Source organism: Tachyglossus aculeatus, chromosome 5 (genome assembly GCF_015852505.1).
Source record: "Tachyglossus aculeatus isolate mTacAcu1 chromosome 5, mTacAcu1.pri, whole genome shotgun sequence".
NCBI lineage: Eukaryota > Metazoa > Chordata > Mammalia > Monotremata > Tachyglossidae > Tachyglossus > Tachyglossus aculeatus.
In genome coordinates this window covers 63,509,131-63,524,769 of record NC_052070.1, presented here as the reverse complement: position 1 = coordinate 63,524,769, position 15,639 = coordinate 63,509,131, and the positions used below count along the sequence as shown (strand labels likewise).

General features: G+C 42.4%; 1 protein-coding gene across 7 annotated transcripts in view; it reads right to left on the bottom strand.

Moving 5' to 3' along the window:
• TJP1 (tight junction protein 1) overlaps positions 1-15,639 on the bottom strand; it is a 135,066-nt gene that overhangs the window by 31,983 nt on the left and 87,444 nt on the right. For all 7 annotated transcript variants that reach the window (XM_038746823.1, XM_038746827.1, XM_038746828.1 and 4 more), the window contains exons 9-17: positions 15,214-15,356; positions 11,446-11,551; positions 10,906-11,056; positions 9,469-9,577; positions 4,229-4,448; positions 2,823-3,007; positions 2,617-2,712; positions 1,138-1,220; positions 386-596 (exon numbers count right to left, since the gene is read on the bottom strand). In XM_038746823.1, the coding sequence (XP_038602751.1) occupies positions 386-596; positions 1,138-1,220; positions 2,617-2,712; positions 2,823-3,007; positions 4,229-4,448; positions 9,469-9,577; positions 10,906-11,056; positions 11,446-11,551; positions 15,214-15,356 (1,304 nt within the window). The remainder of the gene's footprint in view (positions 1-385; positions 597-1,137; positions 1,221-2,616; positions 2,713-2,822; positions 3,008-4,228; positions 4,449-9,468; positions 9,578-10,905; positions 11,057-11,445; positions 11,552-15,213; positions 15,357-15,639) is intronic.

Below are 15,639 nucleotides of genomic sequence, written 5' to 3'. Positions count from 1 at the left end.
TTTCAAGAAATTAGCCAACTCATCAAGTTTACTAAAAATAATAATAATGATGATGGCATTTATTAAGCGCTTACTATGTGCAAAGCACTGTTTCTAAGCGCTGGGGGGGTTACAAGGTGACCAGGTTGTCCCAAGGGGGGCTTCATCCCCATTTTACAGATGAGGTAACTGAGGCACAGAGAAGTTAACTGACTTGCCCAAAGTCACCCAGCTGACAAGTGGCGGAGCCGGGATTTGAACCCATGACCTCTGACTCCAAAGCCCGTGCTCTTTCCACTGAGCCACGCTGCTTCTCAGTGTGGCTCAGCACTGCTAGTAGTTACCAAGTCCCCGTCTACACCATCTGCCTCAATATCTGACTTTTAAAACAGTTTTTTACACTCACTTGTGAAGAGATGGTGGTTATTTTTGCGAAGTTTGTGAGATCGTTCGTATAACTTCCGGGCACTTTTCCGTGACTCCGGGCACAATCTCATCCTCATTGTTTTCACACCCTGCTTCGAGTCAGGGTTAAGGAATACCACAATGGGATACCACTGTGCGTAATTCAGACGATCAACTGCATTCGGCGTTACATCTAGTAAAGCGTGCTTGTCCTGAAGGGGGAACAAGTAAAAATTTATTAAACACACTAAAAATTGTTTCCTATAATGATTTTATTGGAACAAGAGAGAAACAGTGTCTAACAAGGTTTAGAATGTTTTATAGGGTCTTAAGACCACGTGATACCAGGGGATCAAATTGCTATATGTAGCAGAGAAGAAATCATAAATATAGCTTTTGCACCTTAAAGACATGAAGGATTAATAGTACTCTTTCTGGGCAAAACAATCTTCCCAGCATAGAGCCCAAATGACTTGGCATTAACTCACACTAGTAAACTTAAGAACAGTGAGAAAATGCTAGTTGTGTGACTAAATCGTTGCAAATTTTTAGTCACATGAGACTGCAACTAGGATGAACAGAATACATAGCTTCTGTGATCCCCATTGGCGTTTCGGCCAAAGACCTCAAAGCCTTTTTTTCCTAAGGAATTAAGGTAGTCACAATATCACTTCGAAAATTATACCCAGAGATCACACTAACAACTCTCTCACTGTTTACAACCCAGTCAACAAGCTAATTTTTACCACTTACTCTGTCAATGATTTGCTTTATTGTATGAAGACGGATGATGCCAGAGCTTCGTTGGTCAGTACCAGCATCTCTTGGTTCACTTTCTATTTAGGAAAAGAAAAAAATATGCAACCCATTATTACATTTTGTACTAATCAAGCATATTTAGTTCTCTTTTCCACAGGTGGAATACTATGAAAGTTACGAAAGTAGGGACCGTCTCTGTATGTTGCCAACTTGTACTTCCCAAGCGCTTAGTACAGTGCTCTGCACACAGTAAGTGCTCAATAAATCCGATTGAATGGATGAATATGGAAGTTCCAAGGTTACCTAAATTTACTTTTAAAATTTACCTAAACTTCCAATTTTCAAGCAGGTGTATAAAAACACTTTCATTACAGGATTAAAAATTATGGAACACAGCCTTAACAGAGAAGGTGCTTCTGAACAATGGGAGATCTATTTCTTTTTAGAAATTGCAGCAGTGACATTTATTAAGTACCCGCTATGTACACGGCACTGTAAAGAGCTCAATGAATACCACTGATTGATTAAGGGCAATGGACTTGGAAAAGTGAAACAGAAGCACAAGACTTAACTACTCTCAAGGAGCTTATGGTCAGTCAAGGAAAACAGCCAGCCATAAAAATACGTTATTCTTTGACTCTGATAAGCACTACCAATGCAACCTAAATAAGCAGCATGGCCTAGTGGATAGATCACGAGCCTGGGACCTAAATTCTAATCCCAGCTCTACCACTGGTCTGCTGTGTGACCTTAGGCAAGTCACTTCACTTCTCTGTGCCTCGGTTATCTCATCTGTAAAAAGGGGATTAAGACTGTGAGCCCCCTGTGGGACAGGGACTGTGTCCAACATGATAAGTTTATATCCACCCCAGCGCTTACAACAGTGCTTGACACATAGTAAATGCTTAAATACCATCGTTACCATTATGTGGGACATGGACTGTTGTGTCCATCCTGACTCAACGTGTATCCCCCCCAGCACTTAGTACAGTAGTAAGCGCTTAACAAATACCATTAAAAAATAAAACAAACACTGGTGGCTTACCGATAGTGTATATGTCTGACTTGATTTTTTTTTAGAGCCTGACATTTGGGATAAAGGCAAATAAGGAGCATTTGGCAGGGCAAACGAAAAACGAACTAAGGCAAGGGTGGAACTATGAAAAAATGGATCCTCTCTCTTTGGTTCTCCGGCATGCTTTTCCTGGAATTTTTCTCCAATACAGTGTAGGAGTCCAGTGATCTGTCTTCCTATTAAATAATGGAGGTTTTAATTCAGAGGCAACAAAGTAGTATACCCTGGGATGTTCCGGAACTCTGTCCATTGTGTAATTAACATTAGAGAACATTTAAATAAAAACACTGGCATCTTCAAAAACAAAATTTGAGTGCCTCTCTCCTATTAACCTAAGTAGCATCATAAAAATAATAGATTTTCTTTCACTGTATTGCAACCGATTACAAGTCACTTACTTGCAACTTGATAAATATCTGGCTCTTCTCTTGCCAGCCTCTCTCGGGCGACGTCAGCTATTGGTCCAAAGATAGTTACAGGCCTGAGAAATCCAGCTAGACCAAGAAGGGGAAAGGCATTTAATGAAAGAGGAAGAAAAAAATATCTTTTTCATGTACTTGCTAGGCAGAAACATCAAGCAGATCTGTTTTAAAAAGGAAACTACCTTCTCGGAGAACAACTCTTTCATAAGCTGGGAATTTGGTTTGAACAGGCTGGGCGGACAGATCCTCTCGGCTTTTCCGAAGGTTTCTCTTGGAGCTGCGAAGGCCTCGGAACCTCCAGAAGTCAGCACGATCTCCCCCGGCTGTTTTGGGGAGCGTGTACTGCACACTGGCTAACTGCTCAGCCCTTTGCAGGAAAAAGGAAAACACAAGCAATTCAGTTGTCCAGAGTGCTGGATTTTCATGCTACTTCATACTTTTGACTCTTCACCAATATCTAGGATTGACAGCTATGCTCGCATATGATCTCTGGAAACAGCCCACAACTGGAAGTCAGGAAACCTGGATTCACAACTTGCCTGCTGGGTGGCCTTGGACAAGTCATTTCCAAGTAATTGAGTTCAATGCCTCAGTTTCCTCATCTGTAAAACTGGAGATGAGGCCCTCGATCTCCCTCTCCCACGGAGTTTGAGTCCCATGAGGGACAGGGACTGTATCTAACCTGATTGTTGTAATTACTTTGGTGCTTAGCAGTGCTTTGCATGTATTCGTAGTAGCAGTAAGCATTTACTATTATGACAATAATCAACTCATCACTATCTGTAATCTGTCTATGTAGTTTTTAAGCTCACATGGTGATATAATCACATGGATACACTTCTCAAAGTGAGGAACTTTCCCTCTTTTTAATGGTATTTGTCAAGTGCTTAGTGCCAGGCGCTGTACTGAGCACTGAGGTAGATACAAGCTAATCAGATAAGACACAGTCCTTGTCCTATATATGGCTCACAGATGAGATAACTGAGACCCAGAGAAGTGAAGCGACTTTCCCAAGGTCACACAGCAGACAAGTGGCAGAGCCAGGATTGTATATGGTGTGGGTAAACCAAATCTTTTATGCTTCCCTGACACTGGAGACTGAGCGAGCCTGGTTCAATCGATCCCTCCCACACCCCACTTTTGGCTTGGCCATCAATTTCCTTTCATTATTTTACTGCCCTACACTGCAAACTTCTTGGGGGCAGAGATCATCTCTGGCAATTCTACTGCACTTTCCCAAGTGCTTAGAACAGTACTCCTTGTGGGTAGGGAATGTATCTATCTACCTTATTATACTGTACTTGCCCAAGTGCTGTGCACAGTGTTCTGTATAATGTAAGCTCTTCATAAATGCTATTTATTGAGTATAGCAGGTAAATAATCTTTACCCCAAACCCTCACCCGGGGAAATGAGGGTGTCACACCTGACAATCTTTTAAGAAATCTGGTAGTACAAATGGACTTAAGGGATCATAAAACTACTGAATGGTGTCTTTTAAAAAAATTCATTTTAAAATGTCACATTTCACAAGTTAAGCAATGCTACATTCTACCAAATCCATAATTTGCGTAAATGATCTTGTCTTACCTGTTTTTGTTAGGAATGATTCCTCTTTCTACCTCCTTGTGATTTTTGCCAATTCGAATAGCCAGCCAAGATCCCAGTTTGCCATTATATAAGGTGTCCACGACGCGGAACACCTCTCCTTTGTTGAAGCTTAGCCCATAAGGGGACTCTTTTTCATATTCAAAATGAGTTCTAATGTAGAAGGAATCGCCTACATCCGATTCGACAATTCGGCGATAAACTGCAACAAAATTAAGTAGGCAGGTAAAATGTTAATAGCCCGCAACTTTGGACATCAAAACATAAAAGATTAAGCCCAAAACCATTTTATACAAACTTATGATAGCTGTTGTTCAGTTTCACATTTTCCTACAACTTGGGCCACTGGACAACAAATATTAGGAGTAAGTGTGTATATACAAAGTAAGTAGAGTGCTAAATTAGAAAATGTGGGCCAGACGATACATTCTTAATTCTGGAACCTGGATTTGCACAGAATTATGTTAAGGTAGGGATGGAAGGAACGAGAACTAACACTGGGGCCAGGTAATCATTTTTTAGGAGCACTAACCATTCTACACATAACACGTTTGGATACTTAATCTGCAGGTTCTTACGGTCAGGAAATGCTACCAGAAATACCCATTTGTCTAGATTAGGCTTCTGCCAATTCTCGGTCCATTTGTTTTCCTTCTCTTGGTCGGTTTTTCTCCTCAAATCCTCTTTGGAGTATACTTCCTCTAGTCCTATTCTTTCCTCACTCTGATTCCTGCCTCTGTGGAAATGTATCCACATGGAAAAAGATAATGGAGGGGCACAGAGACAGGATGGGTTAGGATGATATGATGAATATGGATCCATGCTGGATAGCATGCGTATGTTCTCTTCCCCTCCTCCGGATCCCCGCTACCTAGTTCCTGAGCAATATCTTCTAGATGTAAGCTCATTGTGCACAGGGAACATGCCCATTAACTCTGACATATTGTACTCTCCCAAGAGTTTGGTTCACAGCTTGGCACACAGTACCCATTACAAGTATCAAGCTTGTTGTGGTCAGGGAATGTGTCTGCTTATTGTTATATTTTACTTTTTCAAACGCTTACTACACTGCTTTGCACACAGTAAGCACTCAATAAATGCAACTGAATGAATGGCATTTACTGAGCACTTTCTATGTAGAGAGCACTCTTCCAAGAGCTTAGTACAGTGCTCTGCAAACACAATGCTTTCAGTAAATAAGATAAAATGGTTAAGTAAGATGGCATGTAACAGGAAGGCTCAAAGGTGAGAGCAGAGTTTGGGTTACTTATATGGCCGCAATCAATAGTATTTTTCATTCATTCATTCATTCAATCGTATTTATTAAGCGCTTACCGTGTGCAGAGCACTGTACTAAGAGCTTGGGAAGTACAAGTCGGCAACATATAGAGACGGTCCCTACCCAACAACGGGCTCACAGTCTAGAACAGGGAGACAGACAACAAAACAAAACATGTAGACAGGTGTCAAAACCATCAGAATAAATAGAAGTAAAGCTAGATGCACATCATTAACAAAATAAATAGAATAGTAACTATGTACAAGGAAAATATTCAAGTGCTTACTCTGGACAGAGCACTGTACTAAACGCCTGAGACCGTAGAACAGAGTTAGTACACACAATGCCTGCCCTCGAGAAGCTAGAAGCTGGCAGAGGAGAAGCAGTGTGGCCTAATGGACAGAGCACGGGCCTCGGAGTCAGGAGGACACGAATTCTAATCCCGACTCCGCCACTTGTCTGCTGTGTGACCTTGGACAAGTCACTTCACCTCTTTGTACCTCAGTTCCCTCACCTGTCAAATGGGGATTAAAGCTGTGAGCCCCATGAGGGACACGGACTGTGTCCAACCTGATTACTTTGTGTCTACCCCCGTGCTTAGACCAGTGCCTGGCACATAATAAGAGTTTAACAAATGCCATAAAATAATAATAAAATAAAGAATGCTAACAGAAATTACAGGTAGGAATAAGTAACAGAGTTAAAGACGTATACATAAATAACCTTTGGGGTGGAAGGGGGCTGTAAGTATTCAGAGCGCTTGGGTGTCGCACAAGTACCAATGTGGAAGTTTGAGGGGGTCTCAGATAGGGATGGGAGATTACTGAGAGCTCACCTCCTCCAAGAGGCCTTCCCAGACTGAGCCCCCTTTTTCCTCTCCTCCTCCCCATCCCGCCCGACCTACCTCCTTCCCCTCCCCACAGCACCTGTATATATGTTTGTACCAATTAATTACTCTATTTATTTTACTTGTACGTATTTACTATTCTATTTATTTTATTAATGATGTGTATATAGCTATAATTCTATTTATTCTGATGGTATTGACACCTGCCTACTTGTTTTGTTGTCTGTCTCCCCCTTATAGACTGTGAGCCCGTTGTTGGGCAGGGACCATCTCTATATGTTGCCAACTTGTACTTCCTAAGTGCTTACTACAGTGCTCTGTACACAGTAAGCGCTCAATAAATATGATTTAATTAATTAATTAATCAGGGAAGGTCTTTGAATATGGGGCAACCAGTGGCCTGACGGATGTGAAGGGGGAGGGAATTCCAGGCTGAAGAAAGGAAGTGAGCACGAGGTCAGCAGGGAGATGAGAATTTAGTCCAGTGAGCAAGTAGGTTGGCTTGAGAGAAGCACAGAGTGCGAGCTGGGGGTGTGATGGGAAAAGGAGATCGAGCAGGTAGATTCTGCGTGGAGGCTGATGGAGTAATAATAATAATAATGATGATGGCATTTATTAAGCACTTACTATGTGCAAGGCACTGTTCTAAGCGCTGGGGAGGCTACAAGGTGATCAGGTTGTCCCACACGGGGGCTCACGGTCAATCCCCATTTTACAGATGAGGTAACAGGCACAGAGAAGTTACGTGACTTGCCCACAGTCACACAGCTGACAACTGGGGAGCTGGGATTTGAACCCATGACCTCTGACTCCAAAGCCCGGGCTCTTTCCACTGAGCCACGCTGCTTCTCACAAGGCAAGGTGGGATATGACAGCTGCTGGCACCAGTGCGGTGGCAAGAAAGAGGGAGATTCTGGAGATGTTGTGAAGGAAGGACTCCCCGTTCTAGACTGTGAGCCCACTGTTGGGTAGGGACTGTCTCTATATGTTGCCAACTTGTACTTCCCAAGCGCTTAGTACAGTGCTCTGCATACAGTAAGTGCTCAATAAATACGATTGATTGATTGATTGACTGACATTTCTGTGAGAGAGGGATTAATGGGATTGAAAGAGAGAGGGGAGTCAAGGATAATGCCATGGTTGTGGGGTTGAAAGATGGGGAGAATAACAATAATAATAATAATAATTAATAATAATAATAATAATAATAATGGTATTTGTTAAGCGCTTACTATTTGTTAAGCTCTTACTAGAGAAGCAGCATGGCTCAGTGGAAAGAGCCCGGGCTTTCGAGTCAGAGGTCATGGGTTCAAATCCCGGCTCCACCACTTGTCAGCTGTGTGACTTTGGGTAAGTCACTTCACTTCTCTGGGCCTCAATTCCCTCATCTGTAAACTGGGGATGAAGACTGTGAGCCCCCCGTGGGACAACCTGATCACCTTGTATCTCCCCCAGCGCTTAGAACAGTGCTTTGCACATAGTAAGCGCTTAATAAATGTCAGCATATATATGTGTCAGGCACTGCACTAAGAACTGGGGTGAATGCAAGTAAATCGGATTGAATCGAGTCCCGGTCCCCCAGGACTCAATCCCCATTTTACAGATGAGGTAACTGAGGCACAGAGAAGTGAATGATGATGATGGCATTTATTAAGCGCTTACTATGAAGTGAAATGACTTGCCCGAGGTCACAGAGCAGATACATGGCAGAGCCAGGATTAGAATCCATGATCTTCTGACTCCAGGCCCATGGGAGATCCACTATGCCGAATAGTGGCGTTTCTCAACAATGACAGGAAATTTAGGAGATGATGATTTGGGACAGGGGGGATATATGAGCAATTCAATTTTGAGCATGTTACGCTTGAGGTATCAGAGGGACATCCCTGTGGAGATATCCTGGAGGCAGGAGGAGATGCTAGGTTGAAGAGGAGAGGTGTAAGGATGAATTTGATTTGGGTGCAAGTTGAATCCATGAGGCCAAAAGAGGTCCCTAAGAGAATGAGCATAGACTGAGAATAGAAGGGGGCACAGAACTGAACCTTGAGGGACAATTAATGTGAGAGAAACTGAGGCATCCCACCTATACCTTGACGCTGACCAGTTCCAGGGCCAGGCACAACATAGATAGGAAGGCCCAGGCACTTTGAGACACTGAAAACTGACCACGTCTGCTACTGTCCTCTTGAGAAGGGGGAGATGGTGGGAAGGGGGAGATGGTGGGAAGGGAGGCGTCCAGACTGGATCATATTCACAACAGCAGGTGAGCATACGGGATGAGAGCAGAGAGGGAACCTTGGGTGGCTGAAGTTGCCCTTGGATTGTGGAGAGGTGGCAGGGGTTTGGAAAGGGGGTGGGAGGGGCAGTGAAATTTCCATCAGGAAATTGGATTTGGAGGATTATCTGATCCCCGGATTAAGGAAAAATGACAACTATTGTAAATCTCTGTATATGTGTATGTATGTTTGTACATATTTATTACTCTATTTATTTTATTTGTACATATCTATTCCATTTATTTTATTTTGTTAGTATGTTTGGTTTTGTTCTCTGTCTCCCCCTTTAAGACTGTGAGCCCACTGTTGGGTAGGGACTGTCTCTACATGTTGCCAATTTGTACTTTCCAAGCGCTTAGTACAGTGCTCTGCTCATAGTAAGCGCTCAATAAATACGATTGATGATGATGATTTGGAGAAAGAATCAGAAGGCAGTTGGGTGCTTTGCTTCTGAACTGAGACTTCAAAACAAAAAGCTATATGCTTCAAAGAGCCCTTGGCTTTGCGAATAAACTTTGACTAAGATTACCAACTCCCCTCGCAGAGATAATTTCAAATTTGTCAAAAGGAAAAACTTTTTTTAAATGAAATTATTTAAATTTCCATGCTATATTTAATTATTTAGTAAACAATCAATTTATTAATCTGAATTTATGAATTATGCTCCTAACTAGCAACCAACCCCCTTTTAGTTGCTACTTACAAGTCTGGATTTACCAAATTATAGTTTCTTGCTGATGGGTTTACGGAAACATTAAGCGCTTAGTATGGTGCTCTGCACACAGTAAGTACTCAATAAATACGCTGAAACATCACTTACCATCCTTCTTCTTCTGGGCTAAGATTGTCACTTCCTCTCCTTTAGGAAGGTCAAGAAGGAAAAGAACAGCCTCTTCGCGGATGATATTAGTGAAGTCTACATTGTTTACCTGGTGGTGACACACAAAAAAACCTATATGAATAATGACTCTCGAGATTATTGGCCTCTTTTTAAAACAATGGGCTGAAAAAAAGTTCTACATATTTTTCAGTTTAAAGAAAATAACGTAACCATTTGGATTTTGTACGTGCTTAATAAAATTCAACTTGCTATCTTCAAGCAAAGCTCCGAATAAGGAGATGAGAAAGTTGGTAGAAGAGTCCCCTCCTCTTCCTGGAGCTGACTTAATTTAATAACATTTTTTAAGCAATACACCCCTACATAACAGAAAATTTCTCCAAGGCAAACGATAGCTCTTCAATCTTAGTGATGATTAACAGGAAAAGGGAATGAATTGGAAAAAAGCCGATAAAGGAACCTATTGGAACGATGCAGAGCTAAGTGCCAGAAGTCCCACAGAAAAATGAACTGCTTGAAACTAACGGGGTTCCTTGTTCTCCAAGATTTCAATCAGATCCCTAATGGGCAAGCACTGCACACTCACCATGGGGATTTCTCAGCAAGGCTGAAACCATGACGCTCTCTTGGAGAAGAGAATTAATGGCCCTGGAAGGCTATGGAACAGGAATTAACCAGAGAAATGCAAGACCAAATTTTGGGTTGACTTATCCAGTTCAGCGGTCAGCACTGATGGAATAAAATTAGAGAACGGATGAAAAACCCCTTTTTCGTTGGTGCTGGGCAGACGCGCCAACTAAGAAACATTTTAGCCTTTTCCTCTTAAAATGCTCATGTGTCCCTATCAGTGATTGATTATGCCTTTCGATCTACTGACTACTCAGGGGATGCTCATGTGACTTGATCTGAGCCCTTGCTTTAGTACTGAGAAAGCTGGGAGGAAAACCAGGAAAACTGAAAAAAAGACAGCAAGGTCAACAGCAGCAGCACCATGCAAAATCTTCTCCAGCAAGGAATATCATCACTCAAACTCTTCTATTAGTATGTTCACCTTCTTTTGGTACATATGCTAAATATTGAGATTTTTGAGCCCAAATAATAATAATAATAATGGTATTTAAGTTAATAATGGTATTTAATAACGGTGTTAAGCGCTTACTAGGTGCAAAGCACTGTTCTAAGCGCTGGGGAGGTTACAAGGTGATCAGGCTGTCCCATGGGGGGGGCTCACAGTTTTAATCCCCATTTTACAGATGAGGGAACTGAGGCACAGAGAAGTTAAGTGACTTGCCCAGAGTCGCACAGCTTGCTGACTACAATTTACTACATCAATAGTACAATTTGCATTCACTTAAAGCCTCTTTGCTTAGGATCAAAGCATTCTTCAAAATGAATTAGGTCATAAACATATTGACCTACCCTGAGAATTTGGTCTCCTTCTTCTAGGCCTTCTTTGGCTGCAGGACTATCCTCCAGAACTCCGGCGACAAATATTCCTACATCGTTACCGCCAGCCAGCCGCAAGCCCACGCTGTCTCCTTTTCTAAATTTTACCAGTTTCATGCTTGGTCTGTTGAATTATATTTGTTTAAAAAAAGTTAGCAGGAGGTCATCACACATCAAGGGATAAATATCGGCTTTTTAAAACGGTCTTTATTTGGAATATTTAAATCCAGAATTAACAGACAGTAGCACTGGTATTTATTATGTGCTTACTGTGTGCAGAGCACTGTGTTAAGTGCTGGGAAAGCATACACGGGTGGGAATTAGACATGGTTCTCTGACTTCCAAGCCGGAGCTATGGCCCCTAGGCCACGCTGCTCCTCTTCACCCGACAACCCAGGTGCAATTAACCAATGATAATATTAAGTGGTGTTTACTGAGGGAAAATGGTCTCCGGTGTTACTCACTCCATATGTCTACACATGTTTATTTAGGGAAAAAAAACAGTGACATTACCGCAGCATGCCGTCTTCATGAGTGGAATTGGGCAGGGGGCCATCGGATGGGCTGACAGGTAAATCCACATCCGGCTGTCCAACCTGAGCATACACTGGCTTTGGCTCTGAGGAAACAAATGCTACACTGAGAAGGAAACATTTAGCATGGGACGGAACACAAATCCCGCTGAACTACTCTGAACTATAAAAACAGAACTGAATCATCGGTTTGCAAGCAGAGCCCGAGAGCCTGAAAACAAGCAACATCCTTACCGGATTTACCTAAATCTCAATTACAGCATTTTGCCTCTTTTGAAGCCTGGAGAAGCCGCAAGAAACAGAAAAACCTCCAGCGAGAGCATTGTGTTCGTGGAATACGCTATGGTCGTTGCAAACTTTGTCTTAAGAGTCGAGAAATGGGAAATTGGGGCTGGATGAATGTGTCATGTATGTTCAGTCCTAGGCTACTGGTAGTTAGCTTTCCCTCATCAAAGGGAGGTCTGAAATCTTCATGGTTAGTAAAATCTAGTATATAGAACAAATGGTATTAGGGGATAAATGGTCTTCCTAATGGCTCTTGCCAAAATGCCATCCTCAGAGCCCTACTGAAATCACATCTCCAAGAGGCCTTCTCCTACAAAGCCTTCACACTTTCTGTCTAGGACCTCTATTTTGTGTCGCCTCCGCACTTGAGTCTATTTTTAGCCCTTGCCTATTCACTCCTCCTCAGGCCCACAGCACTAATGCACACATCTTTATACTCTACCATTTCCCCTACCAGTATTTTATTTAAATATCTGTCTCTCCTAATGCATAAGCTCTTTGTGGGCAGATACCATCTATACCAACTCTGTTGTACTCTCCCAAACACTTAGTACAATGCTCTGCACAGTCAGAGCTCAATAAATACCACTGACTGACTTAAGTGAGATCTTCCCTTCTCATAACATGTCTAAAACAGGGTAGGGAATGTGCCTACTGACTCTGTTATACTGTTATACAGTACTCGCCCAAACGCTCAGTACAGTGCTCTATGCACAAAAAGCACTCAGTAAATTACAACTGATTGAGTGTCTGTATAGCATGCTGTTTCCCTCCAGGCCTGCTTTGCCATGTAGAAACCTTCCATACTGACACTATCACATGCTGGATTACAGAGTCAATGGAAATGGGCAGGAAAGAAAACTGCCTGGCATGGAGAGGCTGGTTGTCGATGGGCATTTGGGAGTTCAAGGAAACAGGCAACATAAGAAAACGAGGGAAAATTTTTTGGTTGTTTTTTTTTAAAAAAAAAGAACAGACAAGCAGAAGTCAGCACAAGTGGAATTAGAAGCATGGGAAGCAGTATGGTCTAATGGAAAGAGCCTGGGAGTTGGAGGGCCTGAGTTCTAATCCCTGGTCTTCCATTTGCCTGCTGTGTGATTTGGGTAAGTCACTTAACTTCCCTGTGCGTCCATTTCCTCATCTATAAAAGGAGGATTCAATACCTTTTCTCCCTCCTACCTCGACTAAGAGCACCATTTGGGACAGGAATTGTGTCCAACCTGATTATCCTGTATCTACCCCAACGCTCAGGACAGTATTTGGCGCATGGTAAGGGCTTAACAAATACCACAGTTGTGGTTACTATTAGACTTGGGAGAAGGAAGAGAAAGAAAAAGGATAGGTAAAGGAGAGAAGCAGGGAGGAGCAGGATGATTATTTCAACTAAAGGCAGAGTCAGTATTTTTTGCTCTTTAGCTGACATTGTTACCTTTAAGAAGAAAATCATTATTCTACCTTGATACTTGTTCTTTTTGGTGGGAGGCACTGTTCACCAATCAGTGGTATTTATTGAGCACCAGTGTGCAGATCACTGTACTAAGCGCTTGAGAGACTAGAATACTCTAACCCCCCCATTTCCCCTGTGCATTTGGGTGTGTACCCCTGAAGCACTGCTTGGGCTTGGGAGTCAAGAGGACCTGGATTCTAATTCAATTTCTGCCACTTGTCTGCCACGTGACCTTGTCACTTCACTTCTCTGGGCCTCAGTTACCTCATCTGGAAAATGGGGATAAACACCATAAGCTCCATGTGCAACATGGACTATTTCCAACCTGATTAGCTTGTAACTTCCTCAGCGCTCACAACAATGCCTGACACACAGTAAGGGCTTAATACCCTAAAAAATGAATAAATAACTCCAGCTCCACAGTACTTGTGTACATACCCTTTAATTTGCTATTTCCTCTACCTGTAGCGTCTCTTAATGTTTGTCCCGTCCTTTAAACTGTAAACTCTTCATGGGCAGAGAGTATGTCCGCCTACTCTATGGCACTGTAATAATAATAATAATAATAACGGCATTTATTAAGTGCTTACTATGTGCTGTTCTAAGTGCTGGGGAGGTTACAAGGTGATCATGTTGTCCCACGGGGGGCTCACAGTCTTAATCCCCATTTTATGGATGAGGTCATTGAGGCACAGAGAAGTTAAGTGACTTGCCCAAAGTCACATAGCTGACAACTGGTGGAGCTGGGATTTGAACCCATGACCTGACTCCAAAGCCCGTGCTCTTTCCACTGAGCCACGCTGCTTCTCAAGTGCTGAGTTTAGTGATCTGTGACCAGAAAGCACTCAATAAATACCAATGATTGACGGGCTGAATAATACACAGGGTTCCTGCCCTCGAAGAGTTTACAATCTAACAGGGGAATACTAAAATAAACTGCACAAAGAAGTAAGTGTGGCTAAGGATATAAAGATAAGAATTATACGACGGGTCATGTACCCAACTATCTAACTCGAGTGGAAGGGACTCTAGGAGGAATATAAAGTGGGGAGAAAGTATTCGGGGAAGGTCTCCAGGGAGCTATACAATTTATGAAGGGCTTCCAAAATGGGGAGAGCAGTGGTCTGTCAGAAGGGGGATCTTGAAGCAGGAGGGTGGGTCTATAAACAAGAGGTTGGTGGTGGGGGAAATAAGAACATGACAAACAGCGAGCAGGTTTAGATTGAGAGGAACAAAGGGTACAAACTGGGATATGGAGGGGGTAGAAAGTGGACAAAGTCACAGGAGGGAGAAAGCTGAGTACCCTAAAATCAACTAACATGAGTTTCAGCTGGGTGAGGGGAACGGGTCACCACTGGAAGTTTGAGAAGTGTGCACAACCGCATTTTGAAGAATCGACTCAGACATCTAAGTGAGGTGTGAACTGGAGAGGGGCAAGACAGGAGAGAGGGACGTTGATGCAGTAATCAAGCCAGGAACTGGCAAATGCCTGGACCAGAGTGGTGGCTGTGTGGACAGGGAAGAAGGGGGCAGATTCTGGAAATGTTGTGCAAGAAGAACTGGCAGAATATGGTAACAGGCTGCATTTGGGAGAGAGAAAGAATCAGCGATAATGTCATTTGGGGGCTTGACTGATGAAAGTAGTGGGGTTATCGATTGTGATGGGAAAGGATTTGGGAGCAAAGATGGGAAGTTCAATCTGGAATAAACTGAATTTGAGGTATCAGCAGGACATCTACACAGAGATGTCCTGGAATCAGTAGGAAATGAAAGATGGGGTGAGAAAGAAAAATGAATAGATGGGAGTTATCTACTGATCCACCATAATTCCTCACTCTTACACCACACTAGAGCCATCTTCAAGCTGTTAACTCCTAGCAATTTCACAGTTGGATAAATTTTATCTAAGATTTATGTAGACTACTTCAAATGCCCCCAATCATTCCATATGTGGGGCAAAGGTAATCTTGGCTAAACGTATGTGAAATGCTTCATTTGGGGTTTTTCTTTCCTTACCTGGAAGTGACGGAGCTTGCTTTTCACTCCTTTCAACTACTGCTTCTTCCACAGTTTTTGAAAGAGTGGGATCATCTACGTTTTTTACAGGTGTAGAGACGGTCGCAGGCTTGGGGATTCTCTCCTCTTCTCTGCTCCGGAGACTACAGATTTTATTAAAATAGAGGAGGAAAGCAAACAGTTTTTAATTTAGCTGCATTTTCAGTAATTCTCATGGAAGAAGTTTAATCTTAAGAACTGAAAAATGGGGCTTATAGTCTATATTAATTTGGGAAATAGGAATAGTTTTCTCCCTTGGTCACAGTTTGACAAAGAACAAAACAATTACAATTACAAAATTACATAAATTTTCACGACCTGTATGCGTATTCATCCACCCAATCTTTGATTCAATCGGTACATTACTCTTTTTAATTGCATAGATAG